The sequence below is a fragment of the Danio aesculapii genome, chromosome 10 (assembly GCF_903798145.1).
Source record: "Danio aesculapii chromosome 10, fDanAes4.1, whole genome shotgun sequence".
NCBI classification, from domain to species: domain Eukaryota; kingdom Metazoa; phylum Chordata; class Actinopteri; order Cypriniformes; family Danionidae; genus Danio; species Danio aesculapii.
In genome coordinates, this window is record NC_079444.1 from 15,535,063 (window position 1) to 15,559,360 (window position 24,298).

General features: G+C 35.5%; 1 protein-coding gene across 1 annotated transcript; it reads right to left on the reverse strand.

The window, feature by feature from the left end:
- Positions 1–4,264: 4,264 nt before the first annotated feature.
- ubxn8 (UBX domain protein 8) lies at positions 4,265–24,181 on the reverse strand. The gene is made up of 8 exons (XM_056467558.1): positions 24,073–24,181; positions 23,521–23,646; positions 23,365–23,438; positions 23,133–23,255; positions 12,217–12,348; positions 5,096–5,137; positions 4,921–4,995; positions 4,265–4,847 (listed from the first exon to the last, which is right to left on the reverse strand). Exons 1-8 carry the CDS (start codon positions 24,146–24,148, stop codon positions 4,677–4,679), a joined length of 819 nt encoding a protein of 272 aa, XP_056323533.1. The 5' UTR covers positions 24,149–24,181; the 3' UTR covers positions 4,265–4,676.
- Positions 24,182–24,298: the final 117 nt, after the last annotated feature.

A 24,298-nucleotide genomic window follows, 5' to 3' on the forward strand; every position in this document is an offset into this window, starting at 1 on the left:
ATAAAAGTAAAATAAGAACTCAACCTAGAATCTTTTATAGAATCTTCAATCTGTTTTCCAAATTAATAGAATATGTTTTAAACACCCCAGGAGGAGGCAAAGTAGGATTCACTGGTCCCTGTATGAAAGATTGTTTAGTCCTTCATTTTTGAAGCTGTTGACTAAAACGGTGCTGTTTTAAATTGTCCAAATCATTCAGACAGTTATTAAGTAGAAGAAAGCAGTCTTTACTTTTCTGTTTCATTGATTGTATTTAATCAGAATCGGTTTTATTGCCAAGTGTACTTACACACACAAGGAATTTGTTTTAACTGCAGAAGCTTCCAGTGTACATAAAGTGACAACGCAAAACTAAATCTGAAAAAAAAAAAAAAAAAAAGACAATAAACATTAAACAGAGATGCAGTTAGACATAAATAAGAAACAAAATCATTGTAGGCCGGTTTGCAATGGCAATGTGTTGCAAACTTCACTGTTTAGAGCAAGGCAGGGCCCCCAAATGTACAGGGCCAGCCCTGGGTACCCTTTTGGCAGTGGAAACTCAAGCCTGTTAAAGGTGACCCGTACCACTCAGGGGAAACAGGCCATAAGTGCAAAAAGTTAATTATTCTAGCCATTCTTTTTTTCCTTGTTACAAGTTGTTTCTCTTTTCATGTGTTAAACTAATGAACAATCTACAAGTTATTTAGTGCAATAACACATCCTTGAGTTTGTGATGTTTTTCAGTTTAAAAGTAAATCAGGTTTAGTTGGCAAGAGTTCCTATGTGATCGAAAGTAATATATTTAATCCTCTGCTAATATTCAGACATTATTTTTCACTTCAGTTTGCAGTGTTTGGATTCAGTTGTTTTATAAAATTAATGCGCATTGCCAATAATAATATGAATATGTACAAAAATTGTAGACAAGTGTAACATTTTGTACTGGTGGATTGCTTTTGTGGATTGCACATTGGGAAAGCTGTGATGTGATGGTGTTGACCATGGGTTTGGTCTCTCTTCTGCATCTATTTATTTTATAACTGCTTTTAATTAAAATTGTTCATATTCCATTACCATATTGTGGCTGTATACATATTTGTTAAGCAACATGGCAGTTAAAACAGCAAAATAAGCCAAAAATGGACCAGAAGAGGCGTGCAGTGATGACAGCAAAGAGGTTAGCATGACAACTATCGCTATCCTCCTGGGGGAACACTGAAATGCCCTCTCTCGGAAACGCCCTCCACTATTTCAACACTCGAGATGAAGATTAATTGAATTCAAAGATTGCTTCACTTGAGATTTGTGTAAATGCTAAGGTTAATAGTTTCAGCAACTATTTATGATTCATGCAGACTTTAAATAATGTTTTTAAAACAGTTTAAAGTACAATACAAATGTTTGAACTTGACAAGAATTGAGAAAGCAATATTTGGTGGAGCACCCCTTATTTTCAACTACAATAAAAATGAAAAGATTTTGTCATTCTGACCAATGGGCTATATGCACAGTTAGTGTTTTTCAGCTAACAATAAACTTCTGATGAAATGTTCATGTGACTATTTTCAATTTCATAAGGTTGCTTTTACAGAATTGATGTTGTAATGTAATTAAAATACAATCAGTTAAATAGACTTCAGCATTCATTTAGTTGGTCAAGCATAAAAAGAGTTAAAAGACCATGTAAATGCTAGCGCTGTCAGGTTAGCACAGAAACCCCTTTGAAAATACTGAGTTAAATACATTTCCAAATGACATGGCAGGGGAAAATGGAATTTAATGCAGTGATTCTTGGCTGAACAGAAACCCAATTTATATCGTGTATCAATCAGGCAGTGAAGATCAGGTTTTTAAAGAAATCAGATCTTAAACATGGCAATTTTGCAATGGCGCGACAGTTCATTGGAAGTGAAGTCCATTTAAAGTACCCCATTGTCAATTCATAAAACACAAAGTTTGAAATAATATTTTTATTTAAAATTCGGAAGACATTATTAAACCTTTATAATTTGATTCATTTTACCAAATAAATCCAGAAAAATCCTACTTTTGTCAGTAAACTACTCATATTACTTCCAAATGAAGTATAACAATATCATTTATAGCACTTATTTAAAACACTTTGACTAATTTTACCAAATTAATCCAGAAAATACAACCTTTTTCATTAAGATACTGATTATTCTTCCGAAACAATAATAAAAATGTCATTTATAGCATTTAGATATAGAATAAAACAATTGGACTCACTTTACCAAATAAATCCAACTTTTTCAGTAAACTTATGATGATATTTCTTCCGAATTAAGTATAAAAATGCCATTTATAGCATTTATTTAAAATAAACCCTGCTGAAAAACTAGGGTGGTTGGCTTCCAGCCATTTCCAGCCTGGTTTTAGATGGTCGGGCTGGGAGATGACCAGCTATAACCAGCTATGTCCAGCTTAAACCACGCTGGTCAAGCTGGTTTTAGCTGGTCATTTCCCAGCCTGACCATCTAAGACCCGGCTGGAAATGGCCTTTATAGCATTTATTTAAAACAATTTGACTAAATTTACCAAATAAATCCAGCAAATCCAACTTTTTCCAGTAAACTACTGATGATATTTCTTCTAAAACAATAATAAAAATACCATTCATAGCATTTTTATATAGAATAAAACAATTGGACTCACTTTAACACATAAATCCAACTTTTTCTGTGGACTACTAATGATCTTTCTTCCGAATTAAGTATAAAAATGTAATTTATAGCATTTATTTAAAACAACTCTCCTAATTTTACAAAAAAAAAAAACAGCAAATCCAACTTTTTTCAGTTAACTACTGATGATATTTCTTTCAAAATAATAATTAAATTGGCATTCACATATAGAATAAAACAACTAAACTCACTTTACCATATAAACAGCACTGTTGCTGCAGTAGAGTCATTCAGGTTCCTGGGCACCACCATCTCTCAGGATCTGAAGTGGGACATTCACATAGACTCTATTGTGAAGAAAGCCCAGCAGAGACTGTACTTCCTTCGTCAGCTGAGGAAGTTCAACCTGCCACAGGAGCTGCTCGTACAGTTCTACTCAGCTGTCGTCCAATCCATCCTTTGCACTTCAATCACTGTCTGGTTCGGCTCAGCTGCCAAAACCTACCTCCGTAGACTACAGCGAATAGTCCTGACTGCTGAACGAATCACTGGCACAACCCTTCCTACACTTCAAGAACTGTACTCTTCCAGAGTGAGTAAAAGGGCTTGCAAAATCACTCTGGACCCCTCACACCCAGCACACTACCTGTTCGAACTGTTACCGTCTGGTCGGCGCTTCAGAGCACCAAGCACAAAAACCGCCAGACACAGGAAAAGTTTCTTTCCTCAGGCTGTCTACCTTATGAACAGTTAAATATTCCCCTACTGTGCAATAGATGTGCAATACTTTCTCATACGCACTTGTACACAGCACCTTATGTCAATATACAATACCTTCTCCATTCGTATTTGTACACAGCACCTTATATCAATATACAATGCAATACCTTCTACATTCGCACTTGTACACAGCACCTTATAAACTGTATATTTATAACAATCTGTACATACAACTCAACATCCAGGTTTCTTGACTAACCGCATCTGTTTAATGTTTATCTTTTTTTTTTTTTTCATATTTATTTTGTGTTGTCACTTGTCACTTTATGTACACTGGAAGCTTCTGTAGCCAAAACAAATTCCTTGTGTGTGTGAAGCACACTTGGCAATAAAACTGATTCTAAATTCAACTTTTTCAGTAAACCATTGATGACATAACATTTATTTTAAAACTAATTGACTCTACCAAATAAATCCAGCAAAACAAACTTTTAAACTACTGATATTTTTTCTAAATGAGGTATAAAATTCTCATTTATAGCATTTATTTAAAACAATTTGACTTGCCGAATTAATCCAACCGAATAAATCCAACAAATGCAGATTTTTTCTGTAAACTACTGATGATATTTCTTTTGAATAAGTATAAAAATGTCATTTATAGCATTATTATATAGAATAAAACAATTTGACTCATTTTACCAATTAAATCCAAAAAAAAAAACTTCTTTCACTGAACTGATATTTTTTTCCAAATTAATAATAAAAATATTCATTTAGATCATTTATATATTTATAGAACAAACTATTTTACTCCGTTTGCCAAATAAATCTAGCAAATCCAACTTTTAACAGTAAACTACTGATATTTCTTCCAAATTAAGTGTAAAAAACTCATTTATAGCATTTATTTAAAACAATTTGACTTATTTTACCACATAAATCTAGCAAATCCAACTTTTAACAGTAAACTACTGATATTTCTTCCAAATTAAGTGTAAAAAACTCATTTATAGCATTTATTTAAAACAATTTGACTTATTTTACCAAATAAATCAAGCAAATCCAACTTTTTCAAGTAAAGCACTGATGATATTTCTTCCAAAACAATAATAAAAATGTCATTTATAGCATTTACATATATAATAAAACTATTTGACTCACTTTACCAAATAAATCCAGCAAAAAAAGAGAATTTTCAAGTGGTCTCTTCATTTTCCCCCAAAGCTGTAAATATGGCACCTGTAGAGAATGTCCTGAGGGCTTGTATACAATATGAAAGCCCTTATATTGATGTCCACTGCTCCATAAAAGCGAGCAGAAGTGCGTTTAGATATGGAGTGGCTCTTTCTCCTCCACATTCAGCAGTGTGTCTGTGTGGATGCCAGCCTCCTCCAAGCTCACGTCTGCAGCCGTCAGCACCTTCGTCCTAGGGTACGACATGTACAGCGTGTAGAGAGCTGGATGGTATCCTATCTTCATCATCCAGTCCAGCAGGAGCTAATGATCAGAAGAAAGAAATATTACTCTTGAATTTATTTATTACTGTCATTCATCATTGTTGATTACTGACCTGAGAGCTCCAGGTTTTGAGGAATCTCCTGTGGGTCGCTCTTCTGCCAGGACATCTTAGGGCTATTTTTACTACCTGAAAGTGGATGAGTTGAAGTTGAGATGTCACTACAAGTAAATGATCACAGAAAAAAAACCTATTTGTTCTTATATGCAGGCGTAGTTTATTCACTCACCCCTTCAGTGTCCACTGATGGCTCGTCAGGCAAAACTATGACCTTTAATGAGAGAAAATAATAACGAGGCTGGTGAACAAAGTAGTAGACAAGTTATAAAAGTCCTGCCATACCCTAAGATGACTGCTGCATTTCAAATTTATGGATGCGCTTCTGGTTTGGTAGAAAATTTATGAAGCAAATCATTTTAAATAAAGGAATACCACTTTTTTTTTGGAAATATGTTAATTTTTTACAACTCTCCTAGAGTTAGAAATAATATTGACCATTTTTGAGTCCATTTAGCCGATCTCCAGGGGTCTCATGTACGAAGACTTGCGTTGAATTCATATTAAAACATTGCGTACAGACAAAGCTGTAAATGTGCATATGCAGTAAAAAATTCAGATGTATAAAACACTGCGTGCAAAAAGAGAAACTTCACAGAATGTGAATTGGAGGCGCTCCTATCGAAGGTAGACTGAAGAAAAACTGTGTTATTTGCAAGTTTGTCCTCCGGAATATATAACAAAAGAAAAAAAATAGAGTGGGAGAGTTTAGCTGAAGTGGTTAACCCAGTGGGGTCTGAACATCGCACTGTGAGTGAATTAAAAAATGTAAAGGTGCAGGTTAAGAGCAGAACAGCGGCACATCGTCAAAGTGTGGAACGAACAGGCGGGGGAACAGGGGATGCTGAACAAACACCCTTTGAGGAGAGAGTTGCCTCAATAGTGGGCGACACTTTACTGTCTGGAGTAGTATCCGTGTCTTTGGGAGATACAGATTTATTAGAGGAACACTTTGTTGGTGGCTGTATAGCAGCACCCCTCCGCTCTTATCAAGGCAGTGCCACCGCCATTTCAGCTGCCCAATCGCCTGCTCTACAACTGACCAAGTGCCTGTCACCTTGGAGCCTCATCCCAACCATGCTGTTTGTGAGGATGAATTAATCATGGGTTGACCAAGGCTACAATATTTGTTAAGAGCATTTGAGCATCACATATTATTTGCACATTTATTGAATGGAAATGTTTCAGATTCACGTATGCAAATTCATATTCAGATGGCACATTTATAGCAATTTGAGTGCAGTCGATGGCTTCGATTACATTGGAAAAACAGGCGATCGATGCAATTTGTGCTTTAATATTTCGCTGGTCAACGGCATGGTATGGAAACCTCATATACCTGCTTGACATGCGGATGATCCCGTCCCATACAGCTGGCATTTCACGGCTCAAAGATACTTTGTAGTGTGCAATTTAACTTAATTGCCTCTAGGAGTTGCCAATGGAAATAAAACAAACACACACAAGAAATACACGTACGCCAGACATGAATTTGGCGTGGACCAACGCACATTCTCACGTTAATGTCATCGTTAGTAAATCCAAACACGAGCGTGAAATCTGTGGTACAAAACGTTTTTGTGCGAATGCGGCGTTGATACATGAGTCACCAGGCGGATACACTTTTAGCTTAGCTTAGCTTAGCATAGATCATCGAATCATTTTGGTTGTTACGGGTGCTGAAATTTGATTTGATGTTTTCAAAAAAAATGCTTGAAATTTGAATTATGTTGCTTTCATAATGTTTCTAAATCGTTAATAATAATGATTATGACTAACTATTTAAATTAAATCATTATTTTTGCTTAAGCATAAAGTTAAAACTCTAAAGTCTGTATGCTTGTTGCCAAATCTAGCTGTCTTTTTTACATTTAAGATGTGAGTAAATTACATATAAAGTTTGGCCACCCCTGATCATTTTTATAATTACAAGCCATAGCCTGCTGGCCTTTCAAATCAGCAATTTCATTTGAATATATATTATACCCTAGGGAAAAAGCAACATTTCAGTTCTGACATAACACTTGTTTAATCAATAAGATGCATTGCAATTTAAATCACAACAAAAACAGACAGGTGCAAAATTTTGGGCACCCCAACAAAATGACAACATCAATCTTTTGTACAGCCACCTTTTGCTGAAATAACAGCCTGTAGACACTTCCTCTATTCAAGGATAATTCTTGCTGAAGGCATTTTGGACCATTCTTCCGTGCAACATTTCTCCAGTTTAGTCAGGTTTGATGGATGCCGAGCAGGTCCTTTTCAAATCAATCTATAGATTTTCGATGATGTTCAAGTCTGGGGACTGGGATGGCCATTCTAGTACATTGTATCGTGTCTGTGCATGAACTCCTTGGTAGATCTTGAACTGTGCTTTGGGTCACTGTCCTGCTGAAACATCAAACCCTGCCGCAACTTCAGCCTTTTGACTGATCCCTGAATATTGTTCTTAAGAATCTGCTGATACTGGGTGGAATCTATGCGACCTTCAACTCTGACAAGGTTTCCAGTACCTATGCTTGCCACACAGCATGATGGACCCTCAACCATATTTTACAGTAGAGAGCAAGTTCTTCTCCTGGAAGGCTGTTCCGCCATGCAAAGCTCCCATGGTTGTGGCATCTGTCCACAGTATAGATTTCCAAAATGAATCAGGCTTGTCAAGATGAGCCTTTGCATACCTCAAATGACTCTTCTTGTTGGCAGAATGCAAAAAAAAGTCTTCTTCTGCATCACCTTCCATTGAGCTGTTCTTTGTGAAAAGTTTACTGTATTGTGACAAGATCTACAATGACATTCCTGGGTTTGTTCCTGGAGCTCTTTGGAGATGGTCTGTTGTTTGTTTGTGACCATTCTAACCATTCTTTGCCTTTGCCTTTCAGGTATTTTTCTTGGTCTAGCACATCTTTCCTTCATAAGAACTGTTCCTGAGGCCTTCCATTTTCTTATTATATTTCTGACTGTGAAGATAAAGATTTTAAACCTTTGTGATAGCTTTTTGTATCCTTGTATCCTACCTGTGTTAGGATTGTTAAGGTTCGCGGAGTCACTCAAATCAATTTTTTGTTGTAATCAATCAGCATTAAGTAACTACAGATTTTGAAATCCACAAAAAAGAGAGGGTGGCCAAATTTTTGTATAGCCTATTTTTCAGTTTCAATTTTTTTTTATTCACATCTCAATACTGCTACACTAGTTATTTCTGTCTGAAAAACGACATTATCTAATTTTCTCTAGAAACCGAATGGCATTTCACTGTGATCCTCTCTTATCCGCTTGTTAAGTGTGACGTCACTAGAAGCGGCTTCTGGGTCCAAGTGCTCTATCAAACTGTATGGGGAGACTCATCAAATTGTAATAATAAATGATTACAAAGCGATGTAATGAATCACGATAGCAATGTATATATCCATGCCTAATATCTGATGACCAGAAAGTGATAAATGTTTTATAAATTGTTAAAATTTTTGTCCAGAGACTGATGTGTACACCATGATTTTATATAAAATTCACTTTAATGTGTCAATTGACTAAAAAGTGGTCATAAACAAGCATTTTCTCATTTCAAATGAGTAGCAGCTTGTACCCGGAAACAGTATTCCATACGTCACAACTTAACAAGCGGATAAAGAAAGAGCACAAAATTATGCAGCCACCGAGGCATGCCCAGATTTTTGCATAAAACTGTAAGCAAGTGACAGTCCATTCATGATGGACATCCAGCGTTTTCCCCCCTATGGTACCCAGACTGCAGCTCAGGAAGTTGGCCAGAGCTCAACTGGTTTCTCTCAAGGTTTTTTTCCTTCACTTTCATCAACTGGTGAAAATTGTTCCTTGTCACTGTCTCCACTGGCTTGCTTGGTTTGGGACTTGAGAAGCTGCGCATTGATGGATTTGCTCTTCAGGGTTTGGACTTTCAGCAGTGAAATTTAAACTACACTGAACTGAACTAAACTAAAATTCAACTCCAGCAAATCAATCAACTGAAAACTGGACTGACACAGTTTTAATTTACTAGAGCTTCTTTGTTAAGCTGCTTTGACACAATCTACATTGTAAAAGTGCTATAAAAATAAAGATGAATTGAAATTGAATTGAATGACAGTTCCATTGTTGGGCTTAGGGCAAACATGTCATACATTTTTTTAACTTAGAATACTATCCTATACTACTACCGAATACTATAATAAATAGCACCTAATATAATGTAGTATGAAGTATGTATATGTATGTAAATATGTAATTTACCACACTTGTAAACAGCGGGAAAAGTTTGAAAATGCATGCAGAAAAAGTGCTTAATATTACTCAGTAACGTTATTTAATATAAATATCTTTTATCATCAATAGATCATTTTTAACATTTGACCCTTCTGTAGTTACATCGTGTACTGAGACTGATGAAAATTGAAAAGTTTGATTTTCTAGTTTGATATGGCTAGGAACTATACTCTCATTCTGGAGTAATAAAGCATAGATGGCCACATTGGAAGATACCTAGCTGGGGACTATTTTCAGGTACTGTGTACTTTCAATGTGCCTGCTGCAGCAATTTAATTTGACGAAAGTGACATTGGCGAATTAGTAACAGCTTCTGCTGTTTTGACGTCAGCTGCAGATGTGAATGAATGGCGAAAGAAAGTAGTTCCTAATACAAAAAGGGTTTTTAGACTCTCCGTGTTTTATTTTCTTATTTATATACACGATTGTGCCGTTAAACTGTTGTAAAAACACAATATCACACTTGTATCAGTGCGATATGGCTGTATATTAGCAGTGGTGGGCCACTAATAATCAATGAAGAAAATTTCTTGATTATTATGTCAGAATAAGAGTATAGTTCCTAGCCATATCAGCTTACTCAATTTTTAATTTTCCATCGGTCTTAGTACATGATGTATATAAAGAGTTAATTTTAAAAATAATCTCTTTCTCATTTTTGAACTAGATGCTAATGGTCTAATGTGATTCAATTATTTATGCTAAGCTAAGCTAAAAGTGCTCCTGTCCGACCCAGAGATCGACTGAATGGATTAAAAAATGATAAAACTCATCTGTTTCACTCTAGGAGACTTGTAAAATCAGCATACGAGCACAAGAAAAGTGAAGTGTTCCTTTAAATGATGGTATACTAAGTATAATTTAAATACATAATGAAAACTGAAGGAGAGGTACGTTTGACATTTTATATTTATTTATCATTAGTGTTAATCTTGTATTGTACTTGGCATTAGTATTTAGTATAACAAGCATATCCGTGTCCTGTCCAAAGCTCATGTGAGAACAAATAGTTTTGTTCATCCTGATTACTTTCTCTTTGTATTTAATACAGGACTGTGATGTGCGGATTGATACTAAAATATCGATATCTCCGATACCAGCTTTGTTTGTTCTAGAATCGATTATTTTATCAAAATATCAATATTTCAGTCATTTGGAGCAAATATGTAGTTTATTGGAAATAGAAATACAGCGGAAAGTAACCACAATTACCCTAGTTTATCTCAATAAAGCCAACTTAGTCGGAACTACTTGTTCTTTCGCCTGCCAAGTCATGTGTGTAATATGGCAATGTACAACTGCAGAAAATGCTAGCTAGCCACTCAGTCCACCAGCACATGTTGTTTAGTCATGCTGTCAATGGATATGGGTGACCGCATGAAAAGTTATATGTGAAGCTACTTCACTTCCATAATATCAAACGATGCGGTTTGTGACACGTGTAACAAAACAGTGAGGTACTGTGGTAATACCACAAACTTAATCAAACACCTACATATAAATCACAAGACAGAATAAGACAACATCATGACTAGGTGGTCAGAAAAGGAGGAGAGGCACAGATGATGCTAGGGCGAGACAGACATCGCTTTCAGAGTCCTGCAGCAGGCAGGCACTATCCAGATACAGAGGGAGAAAATGTGGCGATGTGGCTGTATTTTGGGGGCTTGGGTTGTGACAATGAATATGCAAGTTGGCTGTTTTTGTATGATAATTCTTCATCAATAAACAAGAATAACCCGTAATATGTCTCGTATTCAGTATGAAGTGACACTTTTAATTACTCTACTTGTTACTTTAATTTCCCAAACAGTAATTTTTGGGCAAAGTATCCGTATCGGATCGGTATCGCCAATACTCGCCTTCCTTTTACTTGGTATCGGATAGGAAACCAGTGGTATCGCACATCACTAGTTTTATCGACAAACGTTTCACTGATTATTTTTTTTACATGAAGTTACTTCACACAAAGCATCATTGGACGTAGGACAAAGGTGGATGGTTAAAGGGAGTGTTCCCCCAAAATGAATATGTACTTCCCATTTACTTTCCCTCAAGTGTTTCCAACCCCTTTTTTCAGTTGAACACTGAAGTTGAAGATATTTTGACGAAAACTGAAAACCTTAAACCATTGACTTCCATAGTAGAAAAAGCACATGCTATGAAAGTTAATGGCTACAGGTTTCCAGCTTTCTTCAAAATGTCTTCTTTTATGCTCAACAGAAGAAAGAAAGCCAAACAGGTTTGAAACAAGTGAAGGGCGGGTAAATGATGACAGAACACTGTATTCAATTTTAGGTGAACTATCCCTTTAAAGGGTTGTAAAAACAATCTCATGCTGCTCCAAACCTATAAGAAATGTATTCATTTTCAGAACAATGAATGAAATGAAAATATATTTAAATAAATCTGAGAGATTTCTGCCCCTCGGATGAAAGTCTATTCACCCAAAACTCTTGACACTTCAAATATACAAAAAGATATCAAAAAACTGCATCAATATACAGTGAGCAGGTGAAAGCATGTCTTCTGCAGAGACTATGATTAACAGATTTAATTTGGCCTTTTATTCACATACAGAAATTGACGACAAACAATGATCATGGAAGCTTGCATGCTTGCTTGATGTGTGAAAACCAATGGGGTGGATTCTTGTTTGTTATTCCAACACTGTTGAGCTTCCACAAGAAGCAATAAAGACTTCTGTTCTCAGATCCTATGTTAGCTGTTCAATGTTTAAGTGTGGAAAAAGTAATTAAAAACCCTTAGTTTCTCTTTAGGAAAATTGTATTAAGCTGCTTGATTTGTACATTTTGTCATTGTTAAATTTGAAGCTATTCACAGAGTTTGGGGTAAATCTGCGGATGAAAAATTTGTGTTAGTGTTGCAAGAAAATAACATGAGCCTTAAGGGTTTGGAGTGACATGAGGGTGAGTAAATGATGACAATTATCCTTTTGTGGTGAACTAACCAGTTTAAAGTAACATTCCAATAAAAACACAAACCCACCCTCTTCTGCTTGGGCACTTCCTCTTGGACAGTATCTTGAGTAGCAGTTTGCATCGGCTTCCGTCTCCTTCTGGCTCCCTGATTAGGAGACTCGTCTACATCTACCGCATGGCATATCTTATCCTCTTCACCCTGAAAAACATGATGGGATTGGATTTTTAAATAATAATATTTTTAAAAATATATATAAAATGTATATATAATAAGAATGAATATATATATATATATATATATATATATATATATATATATATATATATATATATATATATATATATATATATATATATATATATAAAATTGTGTAGTTTTATGTATAATTAAATTTAAATAAAATAAGGTATATATATATATTGTGGCGAGTATACTGATGCATTGTCGCTATGGTCCCAAATTCATCCCAGCTGCCTTCTCATCACAGCAGATCAACCACAGCTGGGAGTCATCAAGGGACACAGATATAAGCAGCGTCTGAACAACCAAGGATGAGCTTCATTTCTCTGAATGACTCCAGTGTTAACCTCTGTGTCGCTCTCTTTTCTCCCAGCTGACTCGAGCAGGTAACCTGGTGAACCACTACCCAACCCAGCATGGCCTTACTCTCTATCCCCGGAGCACCTGCACGCTTCCCGGCCAGAAGAGCGCCTTCAAAAACTGATTTAAGAAAGAAGTAGATGCCTTTAGATGTACAGTTGCAATCAGAATTTTTAGCCCCCCTGAATTATTAGCCCCCTGTTTGTTTTTTCCCCAATTTCTGTTTAAAGGAAAGAATATTTTTTTTCAACACATTTCTAAACATAATAGTTTTAATAACTCATTTCTAATAACGGATTTATTTTTTCTTTGCCATGATGACAGCACATAATATTTTACTAGATATTTTTAAGACATTTCTATACAGCTTAAAGTGACATTTAAAAGGCTTAACTAGGTTCATTAGATTAACTAGGCAGGATAGGGTAATTAGGCAAGTTATTGTGTAACAATGGTTTGTTCTGTGGACTATCGAAAAAAAAAAAATTGCTTAAAGGGGCTAATAATTTTGACCTTTTTTTTGTAATTAAAAACTGCTTTTATTCTAGCAAAATAAAACATAAGACTTTCTCCAGAAGAAAAAATATTTTCAGACATACTGTGAAAATTTCCTTGCTCTGTCAAACATAATTTGGGAAATATTTAAAAAAGAAAAAAAATTCAAACGGGGGCTAATATTTCTGACCTCAACTGTACATGTACTTCAATGCACTTTAAACCATAGGGTTTAATATGGAGGAACTATATTTAGATGACATGTTGACCACATAGTGTTCAATGCTCTCTGGCTCCTGCACATGGGAAATAGCTGAACGTGATTTGCACTACAGTGTTTGCTGGTCGTGGTGGTGGAGTTGCATCAATCTTTAGTGATATTCTTAATGTTAATCAAAGAAACTGACTTTTGTTCAGCTCCTTTGAAGTACTAGCACTTAATGTTATGCTTCCGAACACTATGCAAAAACCTATGTTATCTCTCGCTCTAATCACCATATATAGACGCCCAGGACCCTATGTCAGTTTTCTAAACAAGTTTTCTGATTTTATCTCTGACTTACTAGTTAAAACTAATAAAATATTAATTGTAGGAGACTTTAACATTCACATAGATGACGCTAACGACACATTAGGGCTCGCGTTTATGGACTTACTACATTCAATAGGGATAAAGCAAAATGTTATTGGTCCAACTCATCGCCTAAAGCATACACTAGATCTAATTCTGTCTTATGGAATTGAGGTCATTGATGTAGACATTATACCACAAAGTGATGATATTACAGACCACATCCTCTTACTATATACTGTAGCTGTGTTTACCTGAAATTAGCAGATCCGCTCCGATATATTGCCCTAGTAGAACTATTGTTCCATCCACCAAAGATGAATTTATAAATAACTTACCTGATCTTTCTCTACTTCGAAATGCAAACGCAAATGACCATGATGTAGTAACCAGCAGTATGGATGCCATCTTTACTAGCACTCTTAATACTGTGGCACCCATTAAACTATAAAAGGCTAGAGAGAATAAAACTACACCATGTTATAATAGTCATACCCGCGCTCTCAAAACAGCAACCCGTGCCCTGGAACGTAAATGGAAAAAAACTCATTTAGAAATTTTTAGAACTGCGTACAAAGACAGTATGTCCAGCTATAGGAGAGCTTTAAAATCTGCTAGGGCTGAGCACCTCCGCAAACTGATAGAAAATAATCATAACAATCCTAGATTCTTATTTAACACCATTGCTAAATTAACAAATAATCGGTCATCTTTGGAACAAAATGTTCCACCGCAAATTAGTAGTGATGACTTCATGAATTTTTTCAGTGATAAAATAGAAGGCTTTAGGCAGAAAATAGGAGATATTAAACTTTTTGCACCGCCTTATACTTCAGATCCAGTAAACACTCCACTAAATCTAAATAACCTACAGTGCTTTAAAATCATAGAACAGGAAGAGCTAGATAAAATTATAAATAGCTCTAAACCAGCTACGTGTATGTTGGATCCAATTCCAACAAAATTACTGAAAGAATTGCTACCTGTTATAGGAGAACCTCTTCTTAACGTTATCAACTCTTCTTTATCTTTAGGCCATGTTCCAAATCCTTACAAGTTAGCTGTTATTAAACCTATTATTAAGAAACCACAACTGGACCCCAGCAACTTAGCTAATTTTAGGCCTATTTCAAATCTTCCATTTATGTCTAAAATACTAGAAAAAGTTGTTTCTGCTCAATTATGCTCCTTTCTGCAGACCAACAATGTTTTTGAAGTGTTTCAGTCAGGTTTCAGAGCTCATCACAGTACAGAAACTGCATTAGTGAAAATAACCAACGATTTACTCTTAGCTGCTGACCAAGGGTGCATCTTGCAATTAGTTCTACTCAATCTTAGTGCGGCATTTGACACCATTGACCACGGTATCTTCATTAATCGCTTAAAGTCTACAGGTGTCCAGGGACAGGTCCTACAAGGGTTTAAGTCATACTTAGCTGACTGTTACCAGTTTGTGAATATTAATGGACAGCCTTCACAAGTCAGCCCAGTAAAATACGGGGTGCCTCAAGGATCAGTTTTAGGCCCTTTGCTGTTTACAATATACATGCTACCCCTGGAAGACATTATTAGAAGACATGGGATCAGCTTTCTAAACTGTCCAAGCTAACTGAGTATATTAAAGATGTTAAAGACTGGATGACCAACAATTATCTTCTCTTAAACTCAGACAAAACAGAATTATTACTTATTGGGCCTAAATCCTGTACACAGCAGATCTCACAACTCGACCTACAATTAGAGGGATACAAAGTTAGCGTTAGCTCTACTATAAAAGATCTGGGTGTCATATTAGACAGCAATTTAACTTTTAAAAATCATATATCCCATGTTACAAAAACTGCTTTCTTTCATCTGAGAAATATCGCTAAGTTACGAAGTATGCTATCCATCTCAGACGCAGAAAAGCTGGTCCATGCTATGACTTCTAGGCTGGACTACTGTAATGCACTGTTTGCTGGCTGCCCAGCATCCTCTATTAACAAACTTCAATTAGTACAAAATGCAGCTGCCAGAGTTCTTACCAGGTCTAGAAAATTTGATCACATCACCCCAATTTTATCCTCCTTACACTGGCTGCCTGTTAAGTTTCGTATTGAATTTAAAATATTGCTTCTTACCTATAAAGCTTTAAATAATCTAGCTCCTGTTTATCTAACCAATCTTCTGTCTCGCTACAATCCAACTCGCTCTTTAAGATCTCAAAACTCAGGGCTTCTGGTAGAATCCAGAATAGCCAAGTCGAGTAAAGGAGGTCGAGCCTTCTCATTTATAGCTCCTAAACTCTGCAATAGCCTTCCTGATAACATCCGAGGCTCAGACACACTCTCCCAATTGAAAACTAGATTAAAGACCTATCTGTTTAGTAAAGCATACACTCAGTGCACCACTTAGCAGGCTTCCACACAGGTTCTGCATCTTGTTTATATACACTATGAACAGCAGCTACGCTAATTATTCTCTTTATTCTTCATTTCCACCTGGGGATACTTTTCCCGAGGCCCTCAGACTATGCAGAGTCACTGATTCGATCCAAGACCAACGACGAGATGATCCCAAGGTTTCCACATCCTGGACCAGGCTGTATCCTGAGCAGCTACTGTGGTGGTCATGGAGGAGTGGAGAACATGAGACTGATTCCTGTGACGCTCCAGAGACAGACAAGTCTTCGCTGAGGCCAGCTTCCAGCCTCCACCGCTGAGACTGCAGCTCTGCACAAAACGTTTGGCCAGCGGAGAAATTAAAATGGTCGTGCCCAACTGAGTCTGGTTTCTCTCAAGGTTTTTTTTTCTTCACTTTCGCCAATTAGTGAAGTTTTTTTTTCCCTCTCCGCTGTCGCCACTAGCTTGCATGGTTCGGGATCTGTAGAGCTGCGCATCGTTGGATTTGCTCTTCAGTGTTTGGACTCTCAGTAGTGATTATTAAACCACACTGAACTGAGCTAAACTGAACTGAACTTAAACACTACAAACTGAACTACACTGTTCCAATTTACTATGACCTTTTATGTGAAGCTGCTTTGACAATCTACATTGTATAAGCGCTATACAAATAAAGGTGAATTGAATTGAATTTGCAGAGTCTTTCAGATGAAACTTAGAGCAGTGTTTCTCAACCACGTTCCTGGAGGACCACCAGCTCTGCACATTTACCGTGTCTCCTCAATCAAACACAGCTGATTCAGATCATCAGCCCGTTAGGAGAGACTGAAAAAGCTGTAATGGGTGTGACAAACAAAGGAGACATCCAAAATATGCAGTGTTGGTGGTCCTCCAAGAACGTGATTGAGAACCACTGTGTGAGGAGTTTGAAGGGTTATTTAACTGTAAATGTTAGATTTGCATCAAAGGCAACTCTCGTGCACTTTAATATTCTTTGAATTGAACACACTTCTTTCAAACTGAAGTCATGGCAGAATATTTTGTGATGCTTACTTTGCAGGGCGCTTACATTTGAATGAAAAAAACATCTGAAGCGGTGAAAAAAACATACAAAATGTGCAGAGCCACGGGGACCAGGATTGAGACGCGCTGTAATATGGAGTTGGCCCGTTATTTGCAGCTATAAAAGCTTTAAATCTTCCCAGAAGTGTTTCCACAAGGATTAGGAGTGCATTTATGAGAAGTGCATTAGTGAGGGATTGATCATTGACGAAAAGTCCTGGCTCTGAGTCTTTTCTCTAATTCATTCCAAGGGTGAAAAGCCAGGTTGAGCTCAGGAATCTGTGCAGGCCAGTCCAGTTTCTCCACACAAAACTCCCTCATTTATATCTTTATGAACATCCTCAAACTGTTCATACAAAGTTGGAAGCATGAAATTGTCCAAAATATAGTATTATGCTGAAACATTAAGCGCTCCTTTTACTGTCACTAAGTTAAATCAAATCCCTGAATCCCCAAATCCCTGAAACATCACTAAACCCTCCACCAAACCTTACACCTCATACAATGCAGTCTTACAAGTATTATTCTACTGCTAGAAAGATGCAGAGTGGATGGCAACCCCAACAGCCTGAGATATCAATACATTTGTGCAGCCCATTACATTACAAACCACAGGAGAGGGCAAATTCTTCAGCAGGATAGCGCTTTTTCTCATACTTCAGCCTCGACATCAAAGTTCCTGAAAGCTAAGAAGGTCAAGGTGCTCCAGGATTGGCCAGCACGGTCACCAAACATGAACATTATTGAGCATCTCTTGGGTAAGATGGAGGAGGCATTCCAGATGACTTTAATAATTTCAAGTGACTTTATTAACTTCTTTGAGTCATTGCAGAGATGTATATGGATGCAGTCATCCAATCTCATGGGAGTCTTACACAATATTAATTCTTTTTCCACCATGACTTTATATTCTATAGTGTGACAAGGCTTTTTTTTAAAGCAAATTAGATCTTACTGTCCTAATTAAATAAATAAAAATCAAGGCATGATCATATTTTACTTTGGTAAATAAGCGCAATCTAGAGGTTTTTATATGCCACTTCTGATACCAAATTATCAACTAGAAATCACATTAATATTTGTTGTTCCTAAAACTTAGATAGTCGACAAGACTTTTGTCAGGTAATGTACACTGCTCTTGAGCTGGAGACCACACTCTGAAGACCACACATAGTTTAGGGGTGTAGCTATTGACTGCACAAAGATAGCGACTTGGGAGCTCACCATTTTGGCTGAATAATTGTTCTATCCAATTGCTTGTTATAATACAATAACCTTTATTTAACCAGATAAGTCAATTGAGAACCAGTTCTCATTTACAATGATGACCTGGCCATGAGGCTACATAAAAAGCAGATACAGTACAAAGCAGCAGGGACACAATACAATAACAAATTTCACAAATGCAGATAATAACATATATTACCAATGAAAAACTAAAAACAAGCACAGTGATCTTGTACTATTGACTAGATTGAATTTTTAAAAGATGATAGTAGAATGAAAGTGCTGAGCTTTAAGGTCTGCTGCAGATGATTCCAAGCATCAGCAGCAGAAAACTGAAAAGAGTAGCGACCAAATGAAGTGCGAACTTTGGGTACACAAGGGTTAATAAAATTACTAGAGCGCAGTTTTCGACGTATTTCGTGAATGTTAAGAAGTGACTGTAAATACAGTATAGTGGAGTTTTCCCAATAAGAGTTTTGTAAATAAACAGAAACCAATGAATTTGTTGACGTGATTGAAGAGAAGGCCAATTCAATAAAGAATACAACTGACAGTGATGAGTATTAAATGGTGCACCAGTAACAAAACGATTTGCTGCATGATAAATAACATCCAGTTTGTGAAGGAGAGTTTTTAAAGCTGATCTGTAAATTAAATCCCCATAATTCCGAATTGGTAATACTTTTAATTTGACCAAATGCTGCTTTGAGGAGTGCATAAAGGAAGATTTGTTTCTGTAAAGAAAACCAATCTGGGCTTTAACCTTTCTGAGCAATTCATTTATGCGAGTTTCAAACGTCAGTTTTCCATCTAACCAGATCCCAAGATATTTGTAGCAGTCAACTATTCACTGCTACAAATATCACTAAAAGTTAAATGTGGAATTTGTTTGTGTTTAGTAGTGATGACATTTCCTTAGTGGACATCATGAATGCACAGGTGGCAACATATCACATTACCACATTTGAATTCACTGAGCACCTGAGAGCAAACTTTCACAAATGTTTGGTGAAGCGTCTGCACGCCTACACTGGAAAAAAATACTGGTTGCCTTAAAATTTTAAGCTGAATCAATTTAACCTTATGAGTCATTTGAACTTATTTTAAACTGACTTAAAACTTAACATAAAAGTAAGCTGGAACATTATTAACTTTATAGTTTTGAAAAGTTACAATTAACTAAAAATATATGTTATGGCTTTTTAATCATAATTTTTACAGTGTAGTGCTTGATTTTATACCTCCGTGGACATGGAAGTGATTGAATTGCCTGAATTCAGTGATTTGGAGTGGTGTCCCAATACGTTTAGTCATATAGTGCATGTAGCAAATTGCTGTTCAAATATTAAATATGCAAACTACTTTTGTGTGAGAATAGTAGTAGTAATTGAATGCATTATGTAACAAAACAATGATACAAAAAAAACTTTCATAAAAAAGTAAACAAAGTCAAAGACTATTGAAGGCAAGGCTGCAACTTTTAGCCAGAACTGCTCACAGTTAGGAGGACAAGAGGTATGTCAATGTAGGACATGCTTCACTACACTGAATAAACAGTTTTAGTGGGAAAAAAGATTATCGTTTTAAGAATCAAAATCTTGCTGACTAATATTTAATGCATTTCCCCTAAACATTAGTTTGGATTGATCTATTATTAGTTTAGTTTACAACAGAAAAAAAATGTTTCTTAGAGAGGTCAGAGCCAAATTTGCAACAGGAAGAATTTAGCATACAGCACTAGGATTTCTCCTTTATTTTTAGGGTCTCCACAGGAAGTGACTGTTGTACAACTCAAGGCTGTAATGTGATGGTTACGAAAGACACTCAAGATTCAAGCTGGCTATTACAATTTGTGCAGTGTTAGAGAGTTTGGTGGACACTTGCATCTCCTAAATTCCATCTCTTTGGCAAAGTATTGTACAGTGCTCAGCATAATTGAGCACACCCCATTTTGAAAATGAATATTTTGATCCATTTCTCAGTGAATACAGGAAATGTATTTGGTGCATTTAAACAAAACAGACTTATTAAACAGATATATTTATTAAAATAATATTTTAGTCACCAAACATATTTAGAAATTAAAAGATAATACAATTCAAGCAAAATATAAAAAATTACAACCTACAAAATTTCAACAAAATATTTCAATTTTTTGCTTCTCTTAATTTTTCTTGTTTTTAACATTTGTATTTAATATTTTTCTATAATATATAAATTTGGGTGTACTAGTTTTCTGACAGTTATCAAAATATTATTTTGTTAGATGAGCTCCAGATTTGGCTTCAGTACTGACTAATCTAATGTATATGCACAAATATCATATTGTATAGCTTCCTATTAAAAATATGAATTTAAAAGCTAGATTTGTGAGGGGTGTACTAATATATGCTGAGCACTGTACAATTTGTTTGAGCCATTCTTTAAAAAGGAAAACTCGATGACATTGTATGTTGCTTTGGTTTTTTTGTCAGTTAACACAAGCTTACAATGACACCTTGTGGGTAGAATGCAGTATATCACCTAAAAAATGTTTTTTTTTTATTTTTTTTTTTTATGCAGTTTATCAATTAGATTTTAATGTTTTTAAATTTATCTAGTGAACTGTATAGTTTTTATTAACATTATAGTTAGTTAATGATTGATAGCTTTAGTTAATTATAGCTTTTATATCAAATTAAACACTGTTACTTTTAAATATGGGGATATTATTCAGTAATTAGATGCACATTTCAGCTAAATCTAAAGACGTATTCAATTAAAGTTTTATTTCTGTTCCTAATGTTATCATTTTTGACATTTCTAGAATGAATACACTAGACAATTATAAATATTAATATGCCTAAATATAATTCAGAATAAATTAACCTTTCAAAAGGATCTCTTTTATAGCAGTTCTGACTTTGGTCATACAAATGGTCAAAATTTCGTCAAAATATGTTATTGTATAGTATTCTTGCCCCATGTAGAGGGCCAACTATAAAAACTTCCAAAATTATTTCATTTGTTTGTCATATTATTATTTCATATTGACAAAATCGATCATCATCATCCTGCACACAATTTATACCTAAAATGCTGTGATATAAATTCAAATGCATTCTTAAAGGGACATTTCAACCAAAAATGAAAATTTCCTCATTTCCTAAAGAATTTCTTTTTGCTGTTGAATATAAAACAAAAAATTCTGTTGGAAACCAGCACCAATTGTAGGAAATTCATGAACCAAAACCAGGAGACTCTTGTCATCAAAATGGATTCTTTTAATGAGAATGTGCTGGTTGTGCTGCAGTCAGGCATCTTCGGGAAGGCTACAAGTAGTCTAACAAAGAGGATTGTTCAGACTCTAAAGTTTCACCCATCCTGATTCTTTTTGGACCCTGCCCGAATGGTAAAGAAAAAAGGTCTGTGTCTTCAGACACTTGGGCTCCCAGACTCTTATACAGTACTTTCAATGTAAAACACAATGTACTTAACTTTTTAAGTTATAAACTATTTCATTGGAATCTACATTGAACTTTTTTTTATATGTATTCCAATAGTTTCTAGTAGGTGGTTCAAAAAAAAAAAAAATCAATGGAAGACAATGGCTGCTGCTTTCCAACATTCATCAGCATATTTTCCTGTGTGTTCAACAGAGGGAAGAAACTCAAACAGTTGGGAACAAGTGGAGGAGGAGTAGATGATGACAGAATTTTCATTTTTGGGTGAACGATCTTTCTCCTCTTTAACTGCCGTTCATTTTGTTTAATAACATTTTTAAAGGGGACCTATTATGACCCTTTTCACAGGTGTAAAATACATCTATGATGTCCCTAGAGTGTGTATGTGACGTTTTTAATCGAAGTACCCCACAAAAAATGTTTTACAACTCTTTGGAACTGACCCTTTTAGGGTTTGATCGTAATAAACCCTTTTCACGTTTCTAGGTTTCTCAGTAGCGGAAGTCAATCATAGTTGGGAAAACCTAGAGCACAATGATTAGGAGAATACAACAAATAATTTACAATCTTTTTTTTGCTATTTGAAGCAAAGATGATATACTACATATGTAAATACATATAAATGTTCATACGTTTTTTTTTTTTCTAAATATTAAAAACTTTCAAAGATTTAAGATGCTGATGATTGTTAAATGTGTCATAACAGGCTTGTGCAAAGGGTCTATTCTGCCATTTTGGTGACTGTCTCTTTAAATTAAAAGGAGATTGTGCTCCCAGCACTCCTTTCAAAATAAGTTGGAGCTACAAAGGCCTATGTGTCAGCATAGTAGCAGATTCAAAAACAAGACTAATATCCTATGCTAATGAGAAAGAGAGATCATCACTCTGATGACAGGGAGAATGTCAATCAAAGTGTTTCTCCACACTGCTTTCATCAAGTGTGATTATAAAAAAATTAAATTAATAAACGTTTACTGTTAAAAGATGGTTATATTCACAGACTGTTGCCACACAATTGTGTTTAAATCTCTTTTAAAAGTGATTTTTACATAACAGGTCCCCTTTAAATACAATTTAAGTACTTTAATGTGGATTCCAGCAACACTAGTAAAGTTCCTGGAAGATATATTTTTTATTATTTTAATTGTTTAGTGGCATTAATGTATTTCTCTATGTGCTAGTTCTGATAATGAGTTCACTCACCCCGACAGGAAACCCTGGGCTGAGTTTCCATGTTTCTCCTGTCATACGATAGTACCGTTCTGTTTTCTGCTGGAGTAGTGAGTTCTGTCTTGGCTTTAGCACATTTTCAGCATAGTCCGACATCTTCATAATATATGAAATAACATGACTATTGTTAACATAAATTCATATCATATTTACGGCCATACAGTAGAACATTTATCCACTTTTAAAGTCATGTGTTGTGATAAACCTTGTCATTTTGTAGATCTTGTTGAGTTCTTCTAACTTGCTCTTCTTTCAGTCTGCTGGATTCAGGTGGTGGGCCTGCAAAACAGGCAAACTCCATATTCAACTATTTAAAAATATATACAACTGCACTAATGAACTGTCATCTGAATGTACATACTGTCTGTGAGCTCTTGAGTCACTGGAAAGAAGAAAATTTTCAGCCTCGGGAATATGGAAATCAGCCATGTACAGATGCCTAGAAATATGAGTCCGCGTCCGGCCAATTTCAGAGCATCTTTAACACCTTTAACACACATAAAACACTTGTCTGTGATCTCAATGGTCAGCATTAGCACAGGCTGATTAAGAATAGAACAACATTCAATATCACTGAAGAAATTATGTCACATAAACATATCATTATTGTATAAGCAATAAACAACCACTGAAATTGAAGGGCTCCCTTAGGATTTCATACACTTCTTTACACAAATAAATTATATAATTATAGATAATTCGTTTAAACACATTCTAAGTTATTAAAACTGTATTGTACAATAAAAGTTGATAATGGTTAAATATTTAAAGGTCTGAATGTCAAATATATAATGCAAAATTCCAAGTTGATAACGTTTTACGACCAATATTTTGCACACTACCACGAAACTACTTCAAAAACAAGCTCTTTATTTGATTTGCTTTGCCAGAATAAGTATTATCATGCTGTTACCAATTATCGAATGTTTCCATGAAATGAAGCAAACTCCTGACAATAAAACACAGAGGACAACACATCTGTTAGACATGTCAGCAATCACAAATAATCACAACACTGTAGCTTCAACACGGAAGTGTGACGTTTTAAAGTAAAAGTCACACTCGATAGACTGTTCTGTTTAGGAGTTTATCACATCTACCTTAAATAATTTACTTATACATGATGGATTTGGGTTTGA

Coding starts and splice junctions, on each gene's coding strand:
- ubxn8 (XM_056467558.1), bottom strand. CDS start 24,148: ATGTCTAACAGATGTGTTGTCCTCTGTGTTTTATTGTCAGGAGTTTGC. Junction 23,647..24,072: donor ATGGAAACATTCGATAATTG/GTAACAGCATGA, acceptor TGTGTGTTAAAG/GTGTTAAAGATGCTCTGAAA. Junction 23,439..23,520: donor GACTCAAGAGCTCACAGACA/GTATGTACATTC, acceptor CCTGTTTTGCAG/GCCCACCACCTGAATCCAGC.